Source organism: Bos indicus, chromosome 23 (assembly GCF_029378745.1).
Source record: "Bos indicus isolate NIAB-ARS_2022 breed Sahiwal x Tharparkar chromosome 23, NIAB-ARS_B.indTharparkar_mat_pri_1.0, whole genome shotgun sequence".
In the NCBI taxonomy this organism is placed as follows: domain Eukaryota; kingdom Metazoa; phylum Chordata; class Mammalia; order Artiodactyla; family Bovidae; genus Bos; species Bos indicus.
Window position 1 is genome coordinate 32,876,114 of NC_091782.1, and position 23,735 is coordinate 32,899,848.

General features: G+C 37.5%; 2 protein-coding genes across 2 annotated transcripts; both read left to right on the forward strand.

Annotated features, from left to right (window-relative positions):
* Nucleotides 1-8,217: 8,217 nt before the first annotated feature.
* LOC109576728 (putative olfactory receptor 2W6) lies at nucleotides 8,218-9,273 on the forward strand. Its single transcript, XM_019985366.2, has one exon. The coding sequence runs from the start codon at nucleotides 8,218-8,220 to the stop codon at nucleotides 9,172-9,174; it is 957 nt and encodes a 318-aa protein (XP_019840925.2). The 3' UTR covers nucleotides 9,175-9,273.
* Nucleotides 9,274-21,216: 11,943 nt separating this feature from the next.
* Nucleotides 21,217-22,158, forward strand: LOC109576621 (olfactory receptor 2B6-like). The gene has a single exon (XM_019985281.2). The coding sequence runs from the start codon at nucleotides 21,217-21,219 to the stop codon at nucleotides 22,156-22,158; it is 942 nt and encodes a 313-aa protein (XP_019840840.2).
* The last annotated feature ends 1,577 nt before the right edge of the window (nucleotides 22,159-23,735 follow it).

The window sequence follows — 23,735 nt, forward strand, 5'->3', positions numbered from 1 at the left end:
CTAGTCTTATATACTTTTACCAGACCCATTCCTACAATATAAATCTTAAATTAACAAGATTAGAACTATCAACAGAAAGGTCTCACCAGACCCACTTCCACAACATACATTTTAAGATGACAGGATTAGTCAGAAGGTTCTCAAGAAGGAGAAACATATCCTCAAGCAGGATACATTGTTGTTATATAATCATTGGTACAGAGTTTAAGAGAAAGTATATCCTTGAGCAAGATGAGTTGTTTTGTTGTGCAATCATTAGCTGTGGGCTTAATGAAAAAAACATTTGTCCTTTTCTCCTCCTTGAGAATTCCAGACCCCTCTCTCTTCCTCCAGGACCCCAGACTTTTCTTATCAACCTGCCTAGGAATTGGCTCTCTCACTTCCATTTGGGTTCCCGTGTATCTTGATTGTGGAGGTATGCATTGAACTACACACACACACACACAAATGAGTACATGTGAGACCAGTGAAATCTGAAAAAAAATCTGTAAATTGTAGCAATGTCAATTTTCTTTTTTGACATGGTACTATATTTATGTTAAGTGTCCCAATGGCCCATTTGGTACACAGGACCTCTCTGTATTATTATTGCTGCAAATTCCTGCAAATATATGATTTTTTTCAAAATAAAGATAATTTAAAGTAAGATAAAAATCTGTATAAACTATTGACTGTTACAGGTTATACTGTTAACTTAAAAAGCAAAATACAAAGACTATGTATTATATGTTACCTTTCATATAAGAAGGGGATAAGAGAGGAGTGACCCTTTTCTGAATACAATGTTTTATATAATTCTTAACCTTGTAACCATGAAAATGTTTCATATATTCAAAATTTAAATAAATAATTTAAAGTCAACCAGAAGGTGAGGTACCTAAAAGAGATACAAATGGTAATAAATGAACCCACCAGTGTTACAGATGAACAGCATAACCATGCTAAAGAAAGTAAAGAAGAAAAAAATTAGCCTAAATTAACTTTCTGAAAAAGCATTTGACTCCCATGCCCAGTATAGACAACTCTAAGGTGAAACAAAAGTTGTGGAAAAAAACCACAACTATGCACAAGTTGTGTTCTTTAGTTAGTGAAGTTGTTATTGGCAGGAGTAGGGGTTAGAACTTCTGAAATTGCTTGTATATTAGAACTGACAAAGTAAGTAAATAAATTACAGATCATGAGAGCCAACTTTCCACAGTCAGAGAAAAAGTTACAAATAAGGAAACAATGGAGGCTAGAACAAGCTCTGTGATATTTTACTGGAATTGGAGGCATCAGTAGGAACTTGTGGTTATACACACACACAAACATACAAACATGAATAAATGTAAAGAAATAAAAATATATGTGTGAATGTATATATGAGTATACATAGATATTTCTAAGCTCTGTTAGCTGAGAGAGCCTAGAAGGAATAATAAAATAGCAATGAGCATACTTAGCACCCAGATTTTGATTTCTAAATACATTCTCTAATACAGGAAAAGGAACCTGGGGTCCTTGGTAAAACAGTTGGCTTTAGGGCTTGGACTGCAAAAGCACAAGATGATCTTGGAATATCTGATGATGCCACAGAATAGTGTTCAGCAATGTTTTTGTTCAGTCCCTAAGTCAGATCCTACTCTTTGCGACCCCATGGACTGCAGCATGCCTGGCTCCTCTGTCCTCCACTGTCTCCCAGAGTTTGCTCAAATTCATGTCCATTGAGTCAGTAATGCTATCCAACTATCTTATCCTCTGTTGTCCCCTTCTCCTCCTGCCTTCTATCTTTGCCAGAATCTGGGTCTTTTACAATGAGTCAGCTCTTTGCATCAGGTGGCCAAAGTAGTGGAACTTCAGCTTCAGCACCAGTCCACCCAATGAATACTCAGGGTTGATTTCCTTTAGGATTGAATGGTTAGATCTTCTTGTTGTCCAGGGACTCTCAAGAGTCTTCTCCAGCACCACAGTTCAAAAGCACCAGTTCTTTGGTGCTCGGCCTTCTTCATGGTCCAATTCTTATATCGGTTCATGACTACTGGAAAAACCATTGCTTTTTTGGCAAAGTGACATGTCTGCTCTTTAATATGCTGTCTAGGTTTGTCCTAGCTTTCCTACAAGGAGCAAGCATTGCTGCAGTCACTGTCTGCAGTCATTTTGGAGCCCAAGAAAGTAAAATCTATCACCATTTCCACTTTTCCCTCTTCTTGTTGCCATGAAGTGATGGAACAAGAGGCCAGTAATGTTCAGGGCACATTAAAAGAACATGGGAATCAACTTGAAGGAGCTCCCAAAGGCCAAAGCTTGGACAATTTGAGCAGCAGTATAAATAGTGATATTAATTAATTATAACAATAGGATAAAACACAGACTGAACAGGTTATATCTTATAGTCCCAAGGAAATGCTCGTGAAGTAACATAACATGTTGGAAGGATGAGCCACCTTGAAGGAGCTTTAAAGGCCAAATATAAGACAATTTCTGCTGCAAAATAATGGTAGTATTGGACTGTAACCAGTACAATAGAGTAAATATTCACAAGTCTATACTGATTAAATAATGATTTAATGAAAGATTAAACAAACAGAAGGAGAAGTAATAGCTCGTCTTTACTAGAATTTCAATTATTAAGTGGAGAAAGAGTAATGGAAATAGAAAATAGATGCAATAGAAATATTTGTTGTAGGGAGGAATCACTGATGAATGCCAAGATAAATGTAAAAACATGATCAGATACAAATGTTTGCATAATTTCAACACATTCTCCCACAAGATAATCCTTAGTTACAAAAGGAAAATGGTAACTTCACGATGGAGCAACCTGGTAGAAATTACTTTAACCAAATGATCAAAGTTAACATCATGGTCACTTTATTACTCTTCATAAGTGTCCAGGTCATGAAAGACAAAGAAAGGATAAACAACTGCCCCAAGTTAGAGGAGACTTAAGGAGATGTGACAACTAATGCAATGTGGTTTCCTGGATTGGATCCGAGAGCAATGAAAGAATATTAGTGGGACAGTTTGCAAAATTCTAATACTCTTTTATCAATGTTAATTTCCCATTTTTTGGGAAATGATTATGCAAGATGCAACATTAGGGGAAGATAGAGACTTCTCTGGTGGTCCCATGGTTAAGAATCTGCTTTCCAATACAGGGGAGGCAGGTTTGATCCCTGATTAGGAAGCAAAGATTCCCACATGCTGCAGGGCAACATGTGCCACAACTAGAGAAGACTTTGCACCACAAAGAAGACCCAGTGCAGGAAAAAAAAAAAAAGCATTAAGGGAAGATAGTTGAAAGGTGTACAGTAACCGTCTGAACTATTTTTGCAGTTTTGTTGTAAGTCTAAGATTATTTCAAAATAAAAAGCTAAAAAAATCAAGAACATATATTATCAGTTTTTTTTTCTTTTTTTTTAATGCATAGGGGGGCTTCCCTGGTGGCTCGGACAGTAAAGAATCTGCCTGCAATGCAGGAAACCCAGGTTTGATCTCAGGGTCAGGAAGATCCCCTGGAGGAGGGCACAGAAACCCATTCCAGTGTTCTTGCCTAGATAATCCCATGAACAAAGGAGCCTGGCAGGTCCCCAGTCCATGGGGTCGCAAAGTGTTGGATGTGACTGAGCAACTTACACTTTAATTCACAAAAAATACATGTATTTATCTATATACATGTATATTTAATCTGTATTTCTTAAGAAAATTAAAAGTGTAAGAATTTATATTTGTTGTTCAGTCGCTAAGTTCTGTCCAATTCTTTGCAACCTCATGAACTGCAGCACACCAGGCTTCCCTGTCTTTCACGATCTCCCAGAGTTTGCTCAAACTCACGTCCATTGTGCCAGAGATGCCATCCAACCATGTGATCCTCTGTCGTCCCCTTCTCCTCTTGCCCTCAAACTTTCCCAGCATCAGGATCTTTTTAAATGAGTCGGCTCTTTGCATCAGATGGCCAAAGTATTGGAGTTTCAGCCTAAGCATGGGTCCTTCCAGTGAATATTCGCGGTTGATTTCCTTTAGGATTGACTAGTTTGATCTCCTTGCTGTCTAAGAGACTCTCAAGAATCTTCTCCAACACCACAGTTCTAAAGCATAAATTATTAATTTGGAACCAGTCCGTTGTTCCATGTCCAGTTTCTAACTGTTGCTTCTTGTCCTGCATACAGGTTTCTCAGGAGGCAGGTAAGGTGGTCTGATATTCCCATCTCTTTAAGAATTTTCCAATTTGTTGTGATCCACAAAGTCAAAGGCTTTAGCATAGTCAATGAAGCAGAAATAGATGTTTTCTGAAATTCCCTTGCTTTTTCTATAAGTATTATTTTTTATAGAACAAGTATCCTCATCAAAGAGAATGTAATAAGAAGACATATAGTTGGGAAAAATCACAACTATTAAAGATCTACTATATATTGTCAGGGACAACATTCAATATTTAATATTTCTTTAACTTTCACAAACATTCTTCAAAGTAATTTTTCTCCCTAGTGATAGTAAATGAAGCTTTCTAGTTTTTAAGCCTGTATTGTTTCTGATCTGGAGTTTAAGCCATTCTATCTCCAAAGGTTATTCTCTTTCCCATTTATTCAAAATTATTTTCCAGATATAATTCAATTTTTTGTTGTTTAGGGGAAATGTTGACTAGTTCAAAAATATTTGGAATATAAAATAAACAGAATCCCTTTTAGAAAGAGCTGGAAATGTAAATTTGTCCAGAAGTAGCATTAATATTAAGAAATGTGTATATTTCTCTAGACAATGAGTCATTTCAGGACCTGAAGTACTGGCAGCATAACATTTATATTTTAGAAAGATTCCTTTTTTAGCACAGAGAAATACAATAAGTTCCCTACATACAAACAAGTTCCATTCCAAGAGCATGTTTGTGAGCCCAACAAAGTAATCCTAGGTACCAGCTAACACAATCAGCTATGTAGTACTGTAGTGTATAAGTTTATAATACCTTTCACGCAAATAATACCTAAAAACAAACTAACACAAAAAATAAAGAAAACATTTTTACTCTTACAGTGTAGGACCTTGAAATGTACAGTGTAGTACGACAGCTGGCATACAGGGGCTGGCATCAGTGAACAGGCAAGAAGAGTTCCTGACTGGAGGAAGGAGAGGAGGTGGGAGATGGTAGAGCTGAAGGATCATCAGCGATAGGAGATGGAGGGCAAGCTGGAATTACACTCAAGCCTGACATTGATAGCACAGCTCTGATTCCTGTGGTCATGTGCTTCAAAAACTAACAGTGCCTCCTCAAGTAAAGAAAATCCCTTTGCCATTTCCTGCATCGTGAATCTCTTTGGTTCTTCAGTTACAGTACTTCTTCCTCATTCTCTTCATCCTTTCTGTGGGCCTCCAATTCTATCTTTTCATCCTTTTTCTCTGATAACATTCTATGATGTCATATCACAACTGGGAAACATCTTTTGTAATCACTGTAATGCTTGGATTGTATTATTTTATTTCACAGAAAATAACATTCTGTGACTGTATTATTTCCATCAGTTACAAGTTTAAATGTATTTGTAATGGGTTAGGGAGAAGGCAATGGCACCTCACTCCAGTAGTCTTGCCTGGAAAATCCCATGGACGGAGGAGCCTGCTAGGCTGCAGTCCATGGGGTCTCGAAGAGTCGGACACGACTGAGCGACTTCCCTTTCACTTTTCACTTTCATGCATTGGAGAAGGAAATGGCAACCCACTCCAGTGTTCTTGCCTGGAGAATCCCAAGGATGGGGGAGCCTGGTGGGCTTCCGACTATGGGGTCACACAGAGTCGGACATGACTGAAGCCACTTAGCAGCAGCAGCAGCAGGGTTAGTGATGGGCCAGGTGTGACTAAAATGGATAAGAATGAGGTGGCAAAAAAATTTAAAGATTGCTTCAAAATTTTCTTCTATGGCTAACAATTCTACATCCTTCATTAAGTGCTCCATGAGGATCTCATCTTCATTTCTCAGAAGGACTTATTATCTCAGAAAGGAAATTCTTGAGAGCATCAAATTATCTAGGTATTTCTCCCTACTTTTCATGAGAAAACAGTAGGTTGAGATGGTACACAAGCTGCTTACACTTAGTGTAAGTAAAAGAAGCAGTTCTCAGGGGAATGGGTCACCCCACTGTGTCAAGAAATTTGCTGGAATTCAGAATTAATGTTGATTTGCTTTTATTGCTCATCTATGTATTTCAGTGTTTGCTGACAGAAAACAATCATTGCATGCCATTTGTTTATAAATTAAAGGAGATGATAATACTATCACTGTTTCTAGCTAGTATATTCCATCTCTACCGATATAACTAGTGGTATTAAGATTATACTATATGACATTAATATTTGTATGTTTAAAACATAGTATTTGACCTGATAATAATCAAATATGTTCTGCTTTTACTTGAGAAAAATCTGTAGAAATGGTTACTGAAGTTAGTCAGCCATAGGATATTAATAATATTGGTTACCAAAATCTAACAATATTTTCAATGTATAAAGCACATTTATACATAGTATCTCATGTATACCAGCTGAAATCTCTGGCTGTCGAGGTGAAACATGAGATTCATCTCCCTTAGAAGTCTTTGAAAGCTAAATATAGAAAACATTTTTGAGATGCAATAGTTTTCATATTGTTCACCTTATGATTGTAACAGATAGTTTGTGCATTAATTTTGAATGTCAAAATTAGTCTCTCTTTTTCAAGTTAAGCTTTATTGTTATGGACCTTAAATTTGCATAGAAAATTAATCTTCAACAAAATTTTAAAGGGCTATGAATAGTATTTCTCTGCACAAATGCTCTAAAAATGCAATATAGATCCTTATGCATCTTTTCATTGATTCTAGGTTCTATTCTGAATTATGAGGTGACCAAGTTCCATGCCTTAATGCTTATCACTAACTACTGGTATTGACAAAACCAGGAGGGAAGATTTGGTGCTCTCTCTCCATCTCTCTCTAGGATGAATCTGTAGTGTGTGTGGTGTGTGTGTGTGTGTGTGTGTGTGTGTGTGCGTGTGTTAGTAAAAGTGATATTTCCTCTGAGACCATATACTCTCCCATTGCTTGTTAGAGATAATTAGTTCAGGGAATTTTGAAAGGAAAGTTTTACTCCATAGGGTGAGGCAGAAAAGGAAGAATCGAATCTGATATCAACTCTGAAACCAATATAAATTCTTCCTTTTCAAATGTGAATCCTCCGATCTTCAAGTGTTTCCTGTACAGAGCGTACATCAGAGTTACCCCTGGCCTGCTCCTTCTCTGACTCCTTATCTGAGTGGGAGGGGGCATGTGGATATTTGGGGGCTTCAAGTGGTGTAACTATTGTGTACTTATCAATATTCTCTCTTCATTTGGACTTGCCTCTGCTGGGTATTGTTGCCTTCTTACCATCTTTCCCTCTCATAGATTTCCTAAATGTCATCTTTCTCTTCTCATTGTTTTCACTCTGGTCATCTCACTTGGACTTCCAAGTAAAGTCCCAAGAAAGAGAAGCAACTGTGGACATGGGATTTCTGAGGTTGCAGTCAAATTTGGTAAGTTAGTGATTCTGTGTAGGAAGAAATATAACCTAGGCCTCTTTCCTATCATTTATGGGTTTTTGTTTTGTTTTTATTTTGTTTTGGGCTGATATTTTTTTGAACTTTAGACCATAACTGTATTATGGGCAATTTGATCTATTATGCCAATACTTCACAGCCTAAATGCTTATGCACTTTATTTACATAAGCTTGATCAAATCCTCATTCTACGAGGAAGCTGGAGAGAGATTTTGAACTTATCCATGGAGTTCTATCCATTAAACATACAGAATGAAATTTCACCCATTAGCAAACTGGTTCTCTGATCCAAAGACATAAGCCACTATTCCCATCCATATATTACATGCGACTAGAAGAACTCAATGCTTCCTTTAAAATTTTTTTTAAAGGTGGATAATTTTGTGTTCATTCCCTTGTAAAATAACCAGCATTTGAAAGTAGCTTTTTATATCCTGCAGAACTAAAAAGAGTGATGCAAAATATTGGTAAAAAATTCATAGCCCAGAGCCTGAAAATTTGCAAATAATATATTTGCAGATCCAGTAATGACTTAACTAACACCTACTGAAATTCTGGGTCAAGCATTCAGCATTTCCAAAGAAGTTTCTGTTCTACCATTTTACCAGTCATTCCATTTTGAGGGAGCGTATCTATGGCCTTCATAGATACTCATCTTTCTCCTACCAGGTAACATGTGGTCACAGGTGATGGAAAATGACAGCACAAGTGCTTTTGAAGGCTTCATCCTGGTGGGCTTCTCTGATCGTCCCCACCTAGAGCTGATCCTCTTTGTGGTTGTCCTCACTTTTTATCTGCTGACTCTTCTTGGCAACATGACTATCATCTTGCTTTCAGTTGTGGATTCCCGGCTGCACACACCCATGTATTTCTTTCTGGCCAACCTCTCATTCCTAGACATGTGCTTCACCACAGGTTCCATCCCTCAGATGCTCTACAACCTTCGGGGTGCAGATAAGACCATCAGCTATCTGGGCTGTGCCATCCAGCTCTACTTCGTCCTGGCTCTGGGCGGGGTGGAGTGTGTTCTCCTGGCTGTCATGGCGTATGACCGCTATGCTGCAGTCTGCAAACCCCTGCACTACACTGTTATCATGCACCCGCGTCTCTGTGGGCAGCTGGCTTCAGTGGCATGGTTGAGTGGCTTTGGCAATTCTCTCATAATGGCACCCCAGACGTTGATGCTACCTCGCTGTGGGCACCGGCGGGTGGACCACTTTCTCTGTGAGATGCCAGCACTAATTGGCATGGCCTGTGTAGATACCATGACCCTTGAGGCACTGGCATTTGCCTTGGCAATCTTTATCATCCTGGCACCACTCATCCTCATCCTCATCTCTTATGGTTATATTGCACAAGCCGTGCTAAGGATCAAGTCAGCTGCCGGGCGAAAGAAAGCCTTCAACACCTGTAGCTCCCACCTCATTGTTGTCTCTCTCTTCTATGGTACGATTATATACATGTACCTCCAGCCAGCAAACACTTATTCCCAGGACCAGGGCAAATTCCTTACTCTTTTCTACACAATAGTCACTCCCAGTGTTAACCCCCTAATCTACACACTGAGAAACAAAGATGTTAAAGAGGCCATGAAGAAGATACTAGGGAAAGGGGAGGCAAAAGTAGAGTAAAAAGTCATCAAATCTGGGGACTGTCTTTTGATCCACCTTCTATATATACTGTTCGACCTAGCAAATAAAGGAGTGTTCTGACATTACAGACTGAGAAGGGACTTAATGAGATGCGGGAATTCAATGGTTTAGCTAGGTTGAGAAAGTGCGAATTCCTGAGCTGACCATCACTTTTATTCCTCTAAAGTCCTTCTAAGTCAAGGATTCATCACTAGGAGATCTCCAATATAGGATCAGACAGTGACCTACATTTGCAAAATACTAGCCATGAATGTAGACACAAGGCATTTTGTACCTATTCCAGCTTCCCACACAATGATCTGTACTGATTAGGTCCTCAGTATGGGATTCCCTCACTTCATGGGAAATAGATGGGGAAACAGTGGAAACAGTGTCAGACTTTATTTTTCTGGGCTCCAAAATCACTACAGATGGTGACTGCAGCCATGAAATTAAAAGACGCTTACTCCTTGAAAGGAAAGTTATGACCAACCTAGATAGCATATTCAAAAGCAGAGACATTACTTTGCCAAAAAAGGTTCATCTAGTCAAGGCTATGGTTTTTCCTGTGGTCATGTATGGATGTGAGAGTTGGACTGTGAAGAAGGCTGAGTGCCGAAGAAATGATGCTTTTGAACTGTAGTGTTGGAGAAGACTCTTGAGAGTCCCTTGGACTGGAAGGAGATCCAACCAGTCCATTCTGAAAGAGATCAGCCCTGGGATTTCTTTGGAAGGAATGATGCTAAAGCTGAAACCCCAGTACTTTGGCCACCTCATGCAAAGAGTTGACTCATTGGAAAAGACTCTGATGCTGGGAGGGATTGGGGGCAAGAGAAGAAGGGGACGACAGAGGATGCGATGGCTGGATGGCATCACTGACTCGATGGACGTGAATCTGAGTGAACTCCAGGAGTTGGTGATGGACAGGGAGGCCTGGCGTGCTGCGATTCATGGGGTCGCAAAGAGTCAGACACAACTGAGAGACTGATCTGATCTGATGGGATTCCCTGGTGGCTCAGATGGTAAAGAGTCTGCCTGCAATGCAGGAGACCTGAGTTCGATCTCTGGGTTGGAAAGATCCCCTGTAGAAGAAAATGGCAACCTACTCCAGTATTCTTGCCTATTCCAAGAGGAGCCTGGCAGGCTACAGTCCATAGGGTCATAAAGAGTCAAACAAGACTGAGTGACTTTATTTTCACTTTCAGGTCCTCAATATATGTGAAAAGAATGAACGTAGAGTTAGTGAAGAAAAATTCCTAGAAAGTTCAAATGTGCTTTTATAGTGCCAAATGTCACAATAAGATGAACTGTGGGGAACTGTTGGGATATTTATGGTTGAGTGTTTTCTGTATGTTGAATGTTTCAGTTACATAATAATTGTAGTATCTCACCAGTTATAAGGAAAATATATTTGACCCTTAAAGGCAAGCATGTTTCTTCAGACATGAAATGTTTTCAATCAGATAAATCCCATTTCATAACCTAGGAAAACATATATGATGTTAAAATTTCATGACAAGTGAATAGGATTCTGAAATTTGGGAGCATGGCCAGTATTATCATTAAGAACTGGATAAAGCATGGGTTTAGCAAGTTCTCATTTAAACTTACCCAAAAATATTTAAGAAACCTTAGACTGATCTAGAGAAAAAATACCAAATATCTAATAATTTTTTCTCATAACATATCGTTTTTAGATATAAAGTGAAAAATTTCCTATTTTGAGCACTAACTCTTATACTTTGTCCAAATAGATTAGTTTTTATTTTAGATTAATTAGGGCTTATAAGAATGAATTTTAGGTTTATTTTTTATTATTCCCACAAGAAGGTAGAAAATATGGAATATAATTGATTGTACCTAATTTATAAACTAAGTGAAAGGTGATGCTAAGCTGTGATGATGTTTACTAAGGACATTATTAATGCTGCCCATGTACTGAATATAAATATTCCTGATTTAGCATTTCTCATGTCTCTCACTAAAAACAACTTTTAGTATGTGTCCTACTGCCATAAAAATATACTATATGTTGCGTGCATGCTATGTCACTTCAGTCATGTCCAGCTTTGTGCAACCCAATGTACTGCAGCCTGCCAGGCTCCTCTGTCCATAGGATTCTCCAGGCAAAAATACAGGAGTAGGTTGCCATGCCCTTCTCCAAGAGTTCTTCATGACTCAGGGATATAGATGAAATGTCCTTTTAAAATCATTCCCTATTGAACAATGATAAAAATTAACTTTCTACATCATCTCTACACTATTTAGATATGCATTACTCTAGAGTGAATAATATCTTGAAGTGGAGGCAAGAAATCAAGACACAGAGTATAAATCTCTATGAATATATCAATTTTGGAAGCTCCCTATGGAATTCTCACTTAATACTTTTCAAATTTTCCCTTTTTTCCCCCACAAGGAACAATTTTCATAGCACTCTTCTCTAGAAAATTTAGAATCATTGTTATAGATTATAAATGTTGAGTGTCATATCTCAAAGGGAAAAGGTCACTGTGTCCTTAATTACATTACTATGGTCCAGAATCACCTTTTACTTAATTTATAATGTAGTTTAAAAAGTTTACTTATTTACATATGAAGTAGGAATAATCAACTGTATTCTAACTGTCCCGCCATCTCCTAGGAATAACAGAATATTCTCTGTAATAAAATAGAAATGTTTCATTTTCATTCTCTATAGATTCTTCCTTTCACTAAACTGTGCTTCATCTTCATAGACTGATCTCTTACACAGAGCAAGTATAAATGAACATCAAGATTCATTCATTGTGGACATTTGTTTATCTCTTAGCTATGGTGTTTAAACATCCTCCAAGAGAAATAAATATTATACATATGCTTGTGTATGTGTGTGTATATATGTGTATGTTTATTCTCATTGTGATTTTAAATTAAAAGCCATGAGAATACAGCTCAATAAATGCTTATTAATCAGATTATCAGACCATTTTCTGTCTTGCTATTTTTGTATGCCCTGGGATTTTGTGGTTATTTCTTACACAGTTATTCTGAAAATAGATAACTGATACAGTTTTATGGCTCATTTTATAAGTTCACAATAATTTGGATAACAATGTCTGTGACAAGGACATTACAAGAAAGGAAAATTACAGATAGATAGCTCATTAAAATACATACAAAAATCCTAAACAGTTATTAGTAAATTTAATTTAGTGTTACATAGAAAGTATAACATATTGTCAACATTTGGGGTTTATCACAGGAATAGAGTGGTATAACATTTGAAAATAAGTGCTGTATGTCAATTTTTTTAAATTGGAAAGAAAATCTATACATTCAGTCAAAGGATTTGATAAAATTTGAATTTTATAACACTTCATAGTATATCTCCAGTTTTCTAAAATACTCTGAATTTTAAAAAAGTTTAACCTCTATGTTTCGGTTTCCATATCACAAAAAGAAGATAAAAGTGTTGCTATTTTATAGGGTGTTGTTGAGGTTAGTGAGCACCAATGAGACATTATTGCTATTATTATTAAACTCTGCAGATCCTTTCCTATTTCCAGGTCCTTGTTAACTGGGCATTATTTTTAATTTTTTACTTTAAGACTACTGAAATTTGCGGGATTATTTATCTTCATCTATTCAGCAAACTAAAGACTTGTCTATATTCATATTTTCTAATTTGTTTGGTCTTCTATTTTCTTTTTAAACTACTATTTCCTTTAAATTACTAATTATAAGAACTTGTGAAAACAAAAAAGGAATTTTCACATTAAAAGGAGCATTTTTCCCCTGACTAATTACACCCTCATGCCCACTCAGAGGTGAGCTCTGTTACTGGTTTGTGAAGTCCTGAGTTATTACACATTTTTTGGGGAGATTAAATCTTAATTTTTTTCCTTTTCTTGTTTACTTGATGAGCTTTCCTTCTTCCACAGATATCAGCCTCTATTCCCTATGGATTGTCCATGTGAAGCATCTAATAAGTGTCCTTAGTTTCTTCATTCTCGTATAATCCTATATAGACATACAATACCTAAAATCATATTTAGAGCATTTCAGTCATTTTTTATATACTTAAGATTCTGCTGAGGACTTCCCTGGAGGCTCAGTGATAAAGAAATCGCCTGCCAATGCAGGAGACATGGGTTGGATCCCTGATCCGGGAGGATCCCACATGCTGCAGAGCCACTAAGCCCATGCACCACAACTACTGAGCCTCTACTCTAAAGCCCCAGAGCCTCAACTCCTGAGTCCACCCTACCACTAGTGAAGCCTGTGCTCTAGAACCCGTGCTCTACAACAAGAGAAGTCACCGTAGTGAGAAGCCCGTGCACCGCAAAAGAGAGTAGCCCCTGTTGTCCCCAACTAGAGAAAAGCTTGCGGCAGCAACAAAGACCCAGCACAGCCAAAATAATTTTTATTTTTTAAATATTATGTCATCCAATTTTTCTTGCATCTTTATTTTCTCACTCAGTAATATTGCTGGGAAATCACTGGTGTAGATTACTATTCAGTCAATTCTTCTTCGAGGGAGTAAGTTTTTCTCCATCTTTGGCTGTTTCGAACATTGCTACAATAAAACTCCTTGTTCCTGTGTCTTTATATAGTGATAATTTAATCCATAGGATAAATTTCCATGAATGATATTGCTAGGCTGATGGATATTAACTGTCCTATTTATTTCTAAAAATCTAGTGACACTTTGAATTTCTACCCAGAATTTCTGAGAGTAGCCATTTTCCTTCAGCAAAGTTAGGACTGAGAGTTACTGCTGGTTACATTTTTATTTCAATCTAATAAGTGATTATCATAATTAATATATTTCTCTGATTATTTGAAAATATAAAATCTCATACAGAGTTGCTATTCTGAGTTGTATGTTCGTATTATTTGACATTTTTCTACTGTGTTATTTGTATTTTTTATTAGACTTCGTAAAAACTTTATTTTGTAGATACTAGCTTTTTTCATAATTATAGATATGTTTTTCATGTGTCTACTCACATGAAAAATTGTTTTGGAACCTCATAAGCCATAAATCCTGGATAGAAGAGACTTTAGAAAAATATGAATCATTTTTAAAATCTTGCCCCAACCCCAAATAGGAAACTAGATTAAACCAAAGGAGAGCTTCTTAACTAAGTCTAGAAATGCTGGACACTAAGCAAGAATCTATGAAAAAAATGACAGAAATATTTGGATATAATAAATAAAACTGCTTTATGTAAATCAAGGTAATAAAAATACTTCTATGGTAAATTAAACAGAAGTCTATTTTCCTATATAGAAACTGACCTCAGATAGAATTTCAGTTTTCTTTTCCATGTGGCTTCACTAGCTTAGCTTACAAAAAACCCCCTAACTTCCAGTTTGATAGCTAAAAATCCAAACATTATTTGATAAAGTATTTTAATCTCTATCATCACTCTTTTTTGTCTTGGAAAAAGTTGAGACAGTCTCTAGAGAAAGGGTATTGTGGAGTAAATCTAAGCTAAAAATGAAATGCCACTTCATGGAGAGCTAGCTCCTCCCTGTCTCTTCCCATTAGATATCATGGTCAATTACCATTAAACACAGGAGAATTGCTGCCCTCCCTTAAGCCAGAGCACTCACCAACATTAACAGAGAAAGTTTCCTATCCTCATGTATTTGGCAAATCTGGTGAGGAAAATTCTGAAAATAGCAGTTACTACCATAAGACTTTGCAATGTGATGCTAGAAAAATCTATTCTGATTGCAAGATTTTATTCCTATTCTATTTTCTGAGTTAATCCAGAATGGAGAGCTCATAATTTGCCACTTAAAAACTGCAACAAAGGATTGAACAAACTTAATCATATCCGTTTTATAACTGAATAGTTTATGAAGAGGCTGTTAACTCCACATGCTTCTAATTAGTGCTATTAGAATTCAAAGGTTCTTGGATACATACAGACACACAAACCATCCTATTGCCAGTGCTTAAAATGAAGGTATGTAGAACACTTTTCTAAAAATGATTCTGTAAAACATATTGAAATTTGGATATTCTGAGCACTCAGCTTATGGACTGTTTTAGCATTATATTTTAGAAAAATTTGACTCAGCCTCTTATTTTAAACACTACTTTGCATATATTTATTATCTCTACTGAAAGTTAAAATTTTAGTGTAGAAGAGTCTTGCATTCTAACCTTCAGTCTGCTACGTATGTACTAACTTGGGAAAATGAACTCTTTGAACTTCCTAATTCAAATTTCTGCCCAAATCAATTTCTTGTGAAATGCAAACAAAACTTCCCTCTCTGTTCCAAGCTAACTTACAATGTTGTGTGAAAAAAATTACTATTATTTATTCTTATGCTCCAGCAAGAAGTATTTAGAACTTTATACATTCACAGAGGCATGGTAATTTCTTGAGAAAACACAAATATAAATGAAAACCAGAAAATTCCAGTGTTTCAGAAGATTAAATTGCTTCCCAAAGCTGTTATCTTGCCCAGTTGTGGCTTAGTGGCAAGATGGGAACTACAAATTTTGTTTTTCTTTCTTATCTGGAAACTCTTTCCATAGGAAAAGCTTTAAAAAAGTTTTTAAGACTTTGTTGGACCTGCTCATTATGAATTCCTGAATCTCTGTCATGAAGTAGTTGCAATGTCACTGATGTACAGGAAAGCAGGTGATATATTTAACTAGGTGGTATAAATTGAAATATCCTTAGGTACACATTTGTCCTGCTTTTCAAAATTCTTATAATCCGTGGCAACTTTTTTTTTTTTTGCCAACAGGTCCTCAATGCTCCCATACTCCAGCCTTTAGAAAATCTCCATGTAGAGCTGTAATTCAGATCTTTAATCAAGGATCTACTAAGAGATAAAGACTATATTTATATCAGATTTATTTTCTTATGGTATTAAAGTCTAAAGCAATACTGATCCTTATAGTAAAATGCAGAGTACAAGTAAGACATTTAAAGTTACTATATAATACCTAATAATTTTTATTAAGATAGGTATTAGGTATTATAATACTTGTTTATTAAAAGTAGAATGAGCAAGAGTAAGGTTAAATACTAAAGTCTGATTTACACTCTCCCCTTTGCTACTCTGCAGAGTTACAACTTTAATGCCTCTGTATACTTATAGGTAACTTTTATAGATGTGAATACTGACAATGTACTATTATATTGGATGAATGCTAAATAAATGATAAGAAACTTGTCTTTTCTCTTGAAGATTTGAGCATTTTTTTCACATTGATATTTATATCTATATCTCAGACCTCATTTTATTGACAGCTATATAGCAACAGGCATAGCAAAAGCTTTCATTAATACTGTACTGAGAGCTGTAGAATAAGTGAGCTAAGTTAAAATACATATTGAATAATAATTCAAGACTTACATTCCTATAATTAAATTCACATCATTATATCAACAAAATAATAGTAAAAACACTTTAAGGTAGTGTTAACAAGGTAGACAATTTGGGATGAATAAACTTTGTACTGGTGGCTTTGGCTTATACCATTGCCCCTTCTTATCTGTTGGTTCTGCATCTGAGGATGGAAAATATTTGGAAAAAAAATTCTATAAAATTCCAAAAAGCAAAACTTATATTTGCTGCCCAACTATTTATATAGTATGTGCATTATATTAGGTCTTATAAGTAACCTAATGTGTGCGAGCTAAGTCACTTCAGTTGTGTCCAATTCTGTGTGACCTTGTGGGCTGCAGGCCACCAGACTTCCATGGGTCCATGGGATTCTCCAGGCAAGGTTGCCATGCCCTTCTCCATGGGATTTTCCCAACCTAGGGATCGAAATTATGTCTCTTACATCTCCTGGCATGTTCTTTACCATTAGTACCACCTGGGAAGATAGAAGTAACCTAGAGATGATTTAAAGTATATAAGAGGGTGTGTATATGTTATATGCAAACACTATGCCATTTTATATAAGGGATTTCAGCATCCTTGGAATTTGGCATCCACAGGGGACCTGGAATCAATCCCTTGTAAATTTGGAGGAACAACTGTATTAGTACCTCCAGCAAACTAAGGACTCTGAACAGTTCAGTTCAGTTGCTCAGTCGTGTCCAATTCTTTGAAATCCCGTGGACTGCAGCATGACAGGCTTCCCTTTCCATCACCAACTCCCAGAGCTTGCTCAAACTCATGTCCATCAAGTCAGTGATGCCATCCAACCATCTCATTCTCTGTCATCCCCTTCTCCTCCTGCCCTCAGTATTTCCCAGCTTCAGGGTTTTTTCCAATATGTCAGTTCTTTGAATCATGTGGCCAAAGTACTGAAGTTTCAGCTTCAGCATCAGTCCTTTCAATGAATATTCAGGACTGATTTCCTTTAGGATGGACTGGTTTGATCTCCTTGTAGTCCAAGGGACTCTCAAGAGTCTTCTCTAGCACCATAGTTCAAAAGCATCAGTTCTTTGGTGCTCAGCTTTCTTTAAAGTCAAATTCTCACATCCATACATGACTACTGGAAAAACCATAGCTTTGACTAAATGAAAGAGATGGGACTACCAGACCACCTGACCTGCCTCGTGAGAAACCTGTATGCAGGTCAGGAAGCAACAGTTAGAACTGGACATGGAACAACAGACTGGTTCCAAATAGGAAAAGGATTGCATCAAGGCTGTATATTGTCACCATGAAAAATGCTGGGCTGGAAGAAGCACAAGCTGAAATCAAAATTGCCGGGAGAAATATCAATAATCTCAGATATGCAGATGCCATCACCCTTATGGCAGAAAGTGAAGAAGAACTAGAAAGCCTGTTGATGAAAGTGAAAGAGGAGAGTACAAAAGTTGGCTTAAAGCTCAACATTTAGAAAACTAAGATCATGGCATCTGGTCCCATTACTTCATGGCAAATAGATGGGGAAACAGTGGAAACGGTGGCTGACTTTATTTTTTGGGGCTCCAAAATCACTGCAGATGGTGATTACAGCCATGAAGCTAAAAGATGCTTACTGCTTGGAATGAAAGTTATGACTACCTAGACAGAATATTAAAAAGCAGCAACATTACTTTGTCAACAAAGGTCCATCTAGTCAAGGCTATGGTTTTTCCAGTAGTCATGTATGGATGTGAGAGTTGGACTATAAAGAAAGCTGAGTGCAGAAGAATTTATGCTTTTGAATTGTGTTGGAGAAGACTCTTGAGAGTCCCTTGGGCTGCGAGGAGATCCAACCAGTTCATCCTAAAGGAGATCAGTCCTGGGTGTTCTTTGGAAGGACTGATGTTGAAGCTGAAACTCCAATACTTGGGCCACCTGATGCGAAGAGCTGACTCATTTGAAAAGACTCTGATGCTGGGAAAGATTGAGGGCAGGAAAAGAAGGGGATGACAGAGGATGAGATGGATGGATGGCATCACCGACTCAAAGGACATGAGTTTGAGTAAACTCCGGGAGTTGGTGATGGACAGGGAGGCCTGGCCTGCTGTGGTTCATGGGGTCACAAAGAATTGGACATGACTGAGCGACTGAACTGAACTGAACTGACTAAATGAACCTTTGTCATCAAAGTAATATCTGTGCTATTAATGTGCTGTCTAGGTTGGTCATTGCTTTTCTTCCAAAGAGCAAGCATATTTTAATTTTATGGCTGCAGTCACCATCTACAGTGATTTTGGAGCCCAAGAAAATAAAGTCTCTCACTGTTTCCATTGTTTACCCATCTATTTGCCATCAAGTGATAGGACCAATGCCATGATCTTAGTTTTCTGAATGCTGAGTTTTAAGTCAGATTTTTCACTCTCCTCTTTCACTTTCATCAAGAGGCTCTTTAGTTCCTCTTCATTTTCTTCTATAAGGGTGGTGTCATCTGCATATCTGAGGTTATTTTTCCTGGCAATTCCATATTTCCATATTTCTCCTGGCAATCTTAATTCCCACTTGTGCTTCATCCAGCCCAGCATTTTGCATGATGTACTCTGCATATAAGTTAAATAAGCATGATGACAATATACAGCCTTGAGGTACTCCTTTCCCAATATGGAACTAGTCTGTTATTCTGTGTTTGGCTCTAACTGTTGCTTCTTGGGAGAAGGCAATGGCAACCCAGTCCAGTGTTCTTGCCTGGAGAATCCCAGGGACAGGGGAGCCTCGTGGACTGCCGTCTATGGGGTCGCACAGAGTCGGACACGACTGAAGCGACTTAGCAGCAGCAGCAGCGGTTGCTTCTTGACCTACATACAAATTTCTCAGGAGGCAGGTAAGGTGATCTGGTATTCCCATCTCTTGAAGAATTTTCCACAGTTGGTTGTGATCTACACAGTCAAAGGCTTTGGTATAATCGATAAAGCAGAAGTAGATGGTTTTCTGGAATTTGCTTGCTTTTTCTATGATCCAACAGATGCTGGCAATTTGATCTCTGGTTCTTCTGCCTTTTCTAAATCCAGCTTGAACGTCGGGAGTCTCATGGTTCACGTACTTTTGAAGCCTGGTTTGGGGAATTTTGAATATTACTTTCTTAGTGTGTGAGATGAGTGCAATTGTATGGTAGTTTGAACATTGTTTGGCATGCCCTTACTTGAGATTGGAATGAAAACTGACATTTTCCAGTCCTGTGGCCACTGCTGAGTTTTCCAAATTTGCTGGCATATTGAGTGCAGCACTTTAATAGCATCATCTCTGAACAGCCTCTGTGCTAAAAAGCCCAGAGTTCCTGCATCACTATGATAGGTCAATTCACATTGCTGTGTGGCACTATGCCAGGCAATTTACACTAAAGATCAGATTTTAAATTTACATCAGATAATCACTATTACCTCTATTGTTGAGGTTGATGGTTTTGGAGAAGTGGAGGGATTGAGAAGGCAACTTTTTAACTCAAAGAGTCATTTTCCATTGGTAACCCTAACACACTAGAGAAAGAAAAACACCAATACAATATATTAACACATATATATAGAATTTAGAAAGATGGTAATGATGACCCTATATGCAAGACAGCAAAAGAGACACAGATGTAAAGAACAGACTTTTGGACTTTGTGGGAGAAGGTGAGGGTGGGATGATTTGTGAGAATAGCATTGAAACATGTATATTATCATATGTGAAATAGATCGCTGGTCCAGGTTCGATGCATGAGACAGGGTGCTCAAGGCTGGTGCACTGGGATGACCCTGAGGGATGGGATGGGAAGGGAGGTGAAAGGGAGGGTCAGGATGGGGAACACATGTACACCCATGGCTGATTCATGTCAATGTATGGCAAAAACCACCACAATATTGTAATTAGCCTCCAATTAAAATAAATAAAAGAAAAAAGAAAAAAAAAAGAGTTCTAAAACTAATAAGCAGTTTTCCTCTCAGAACATTTCAGAGGTCTTGGATCACTATAGTTTCTTTCTCTCATGTTAACACCACCATACCAGAAAGACATTGCTAGATTCGTTTTATTGATGGGGAACCTGAAGTTCAGAGAACATAAGAAATATTGCCTGGATGATGTAATTCATGACTTAACACAGAAGAGCCTTGAATCCAGGCTTGTCTGGCTCCAAATTCTGTATCATTTTATTTTGATTCTATGATGTCCTAGAAGGCAAAAAGCATGCTCCTTTGAAATGTGTCTGATAGCTTGCTAGAATCAATCTACAACATAGTTTTGGGGGTGGTTTAAATAATTTTGTTTCAGATGATACAGTAATCTCCTTGGCACTGAGGAGAAATTAAAAGGAAAAAGTAATATAGCAGGAATTGTAACTGAAACTTCCTAATTGCTATCTAGGTGGCAAGTATTACAAACAAAAATTAACCAAATGACAGGAAAACAAAAATCAAAGAACAAACTTTATTGGAACTGTTTAAATCAGGTGTTTTCTTTTAAAATTTTGGCTTTTTTTTTTTTTTGAAGTGCTGATACAGAGATAGACTGAATTTTAGAAATATTTAGATAATTACATATTTTTCATGTTACAAGCAACATCATTTCTGTTACTGTCTTCAAACAGGTATGAAAGTGATTATAAATAATTGAAATAGTCAATAAATACATGTTCATTGACCTCCTGAATTTTCATGTTTCAGGAAATGAAGAACTGAAACACTGATCATGATTGCAGTAAATGAGAGCATCCCCCTGGAGTTCATTCTCTTAGGCTTCTCAGATCGACCATGGCTAGAGTTTCCACTCTTTGTGGTCTTCTTCATATCTTACATGGTCACTATCTTTGGGAATCTGACCATTATTCTAGTGTCACGCCTGGACTCCAGACTCCAGACTCCCATGTATTTCTTTCTTACCAATCTATCACTTCTAGATCTTTGCTACACCACAAGTACAGTTCCACAATTGCTGGTAAATTTGCACAGCACCAGGAAGGTAATTAGTTATGGTGGCTGTGTGGCCCAGCTGTTCATATTTCTGGCTTTGGGGGCCACTGAATGTGTTCTGCTGCCCGTCATGTGCTTTGATAGGTTTGTAGCTATTTGTCGGCCTCTCCATTACTCAGTCATCATGCACCAAAGGCTCTGCCTCCAGTTGGCAGCTGCATCCTGGATTACTGGTTTCAGCAACGCAATGTGGTTTTCTATCCTGGCTCTCCAACTGCCACTCTGTGGCCCCTTTGTACTAGATCACTTTCTCTGTGAAGTCCCTGCTCTGTTCAAATTGTCATGTGTTGACACCACAGCAAATGAGGCTGAACTCTTCTTTCTAAGTATGCTATTCCATCTAGTACCCTTTACACTTATTGTTATATCATATGCTTTTATTGCCCGAGCAGTGTTGAGGATCCAATCTGCTGAAGGCAGACAAAAAGCGTTTGGAACTTGTGGCTCCCATCTACTTGTGGTGTCACTTTTTTATGGTACAGCCATCTCCATGTACATGCAGCCACCTTCACCCAGCTCCAAGGACCGGGGAAAGATGGTTTCCCTCTTTTATGGAATTGTTGCACCCATGCTGAATCCCCTGATATATGCACTTAGAAACAAAGAGGTAAAGGAGGCCTTTAAAAGGTTAGTGGCAAGAGTCTTCTCAATCAGGAAATAAACATTAAAAAGAAAAAATAGGCCCCAAATGGAGTCAGTTATACTAAGTCCATGTAACTGTACAAAGACTTGAATACCTAACATAATTGCCATCTCAATCCACCAAGAATGTAACTTTTACTCAGACAACCTGGAGTTATTTGGTTAGCACTAAGGGCAACCTTGCCTGAAACAATGCATTGTTTGCTATAATTCCCTTTGGGTTTGGGGTGTTTCTTGTTGTCATTTTGCCCCTTTTATGCCTTAAAATTTTTTTCTTTCTACAGCTAGGCAGAGGCATTTTTTATTTGCTCAGTGGGATCTACCTGATTCATGAATCATTCAGTACAGCCAACTAAATCTTTAAAATTCATTTGATTGAATTTTGTTACTTAACACGAGGAATATGCTGATAAGCTTTGTAAATGTTTAGTGTTTATGCAGCTTACTAACTTCTCTTCAACTTGTCCTGTTTTCATCATTCCTCAGAGAAATATTTTGATTGTGAAGTGAAAGTCTCTCAGTCATGTCCAACTCTTTGCAACCCTCTACACTATAGAGTCCATGGAATTCTCTAGGCCAGAATACTGGAGTGGGTAGCTTTTCCCTTCTCCAGGGGATCTTCCCAACCCAGGGATTCAACCCAGGATCTTCCCAACCCAGAAATTGAATCCAGGTCTCTTGCATTGCAGGCAGATTCTTTACCAGCTGAGCCACAACTATTTTGATTACCTCCCACAAATAAAAGTTTATTGATGGCAAGTTACATTAGTCTTTTTTTGCCTAAACCTATTTATTGAACAAGTATCCAAAATTAGTCTTCCAGTTCACCAGAAACTATATAATCTCAATATTTTCAACTTTATTTTTATGTTTGTATAAGTTGGTGTAACTTAGACATGACTGATGTGACTTAGCAGCAGCAGCCGACCTTTCTAAGAATATGAAAAAAGCCAGCAATCATTTCTCTGGTAATACCATATGCACACACACACCTTTTTTTATATAATTAGAAGAAATTTACCAAAACCCTGAAATATAACAACTTTAAATTTGGATATGAAGTTCACAACCCTAGTTTAAATTTTTCAATACCACACTCATGTCAACATAATATTAAAAACCACAATGATTTATATTCTAGAATTAAACTCAGATTTTCCATTCTCTGTGCTTAGTCACAGAGTCATGTGACCCTATGGACTGCAGTCTGCCAGGCTCCTCTGCCCATGGGGATTCTCCAGGCAAGAATACTGGAGTGGGTTGCCATGCCCTCCTGCAGGGCATCCCTTCCCAACCCACGCATCAAACCCAGGTCTCCCACATTGCAGGAGGATTCTTTACCATCTGAGCCAGCAGGGAAGTCCTTCCATTCTCTACTCATATTTTCCTCCTCATTAGAAACATCCTTTTTTATTTCCTTCATAGATCAAATCATAGGCATTCATTAATTTTCCTTCCTTGAAATATTTTTCATATTCTCCCCATTTATTAATATTTTCAGTATTCTCATAAACCCCAAAACATAGCCTAGAGATTAAAATAGCATATCTTTAATGATTTCCAATGATTTTTTTGTTTCATACACATGTTTCTTTC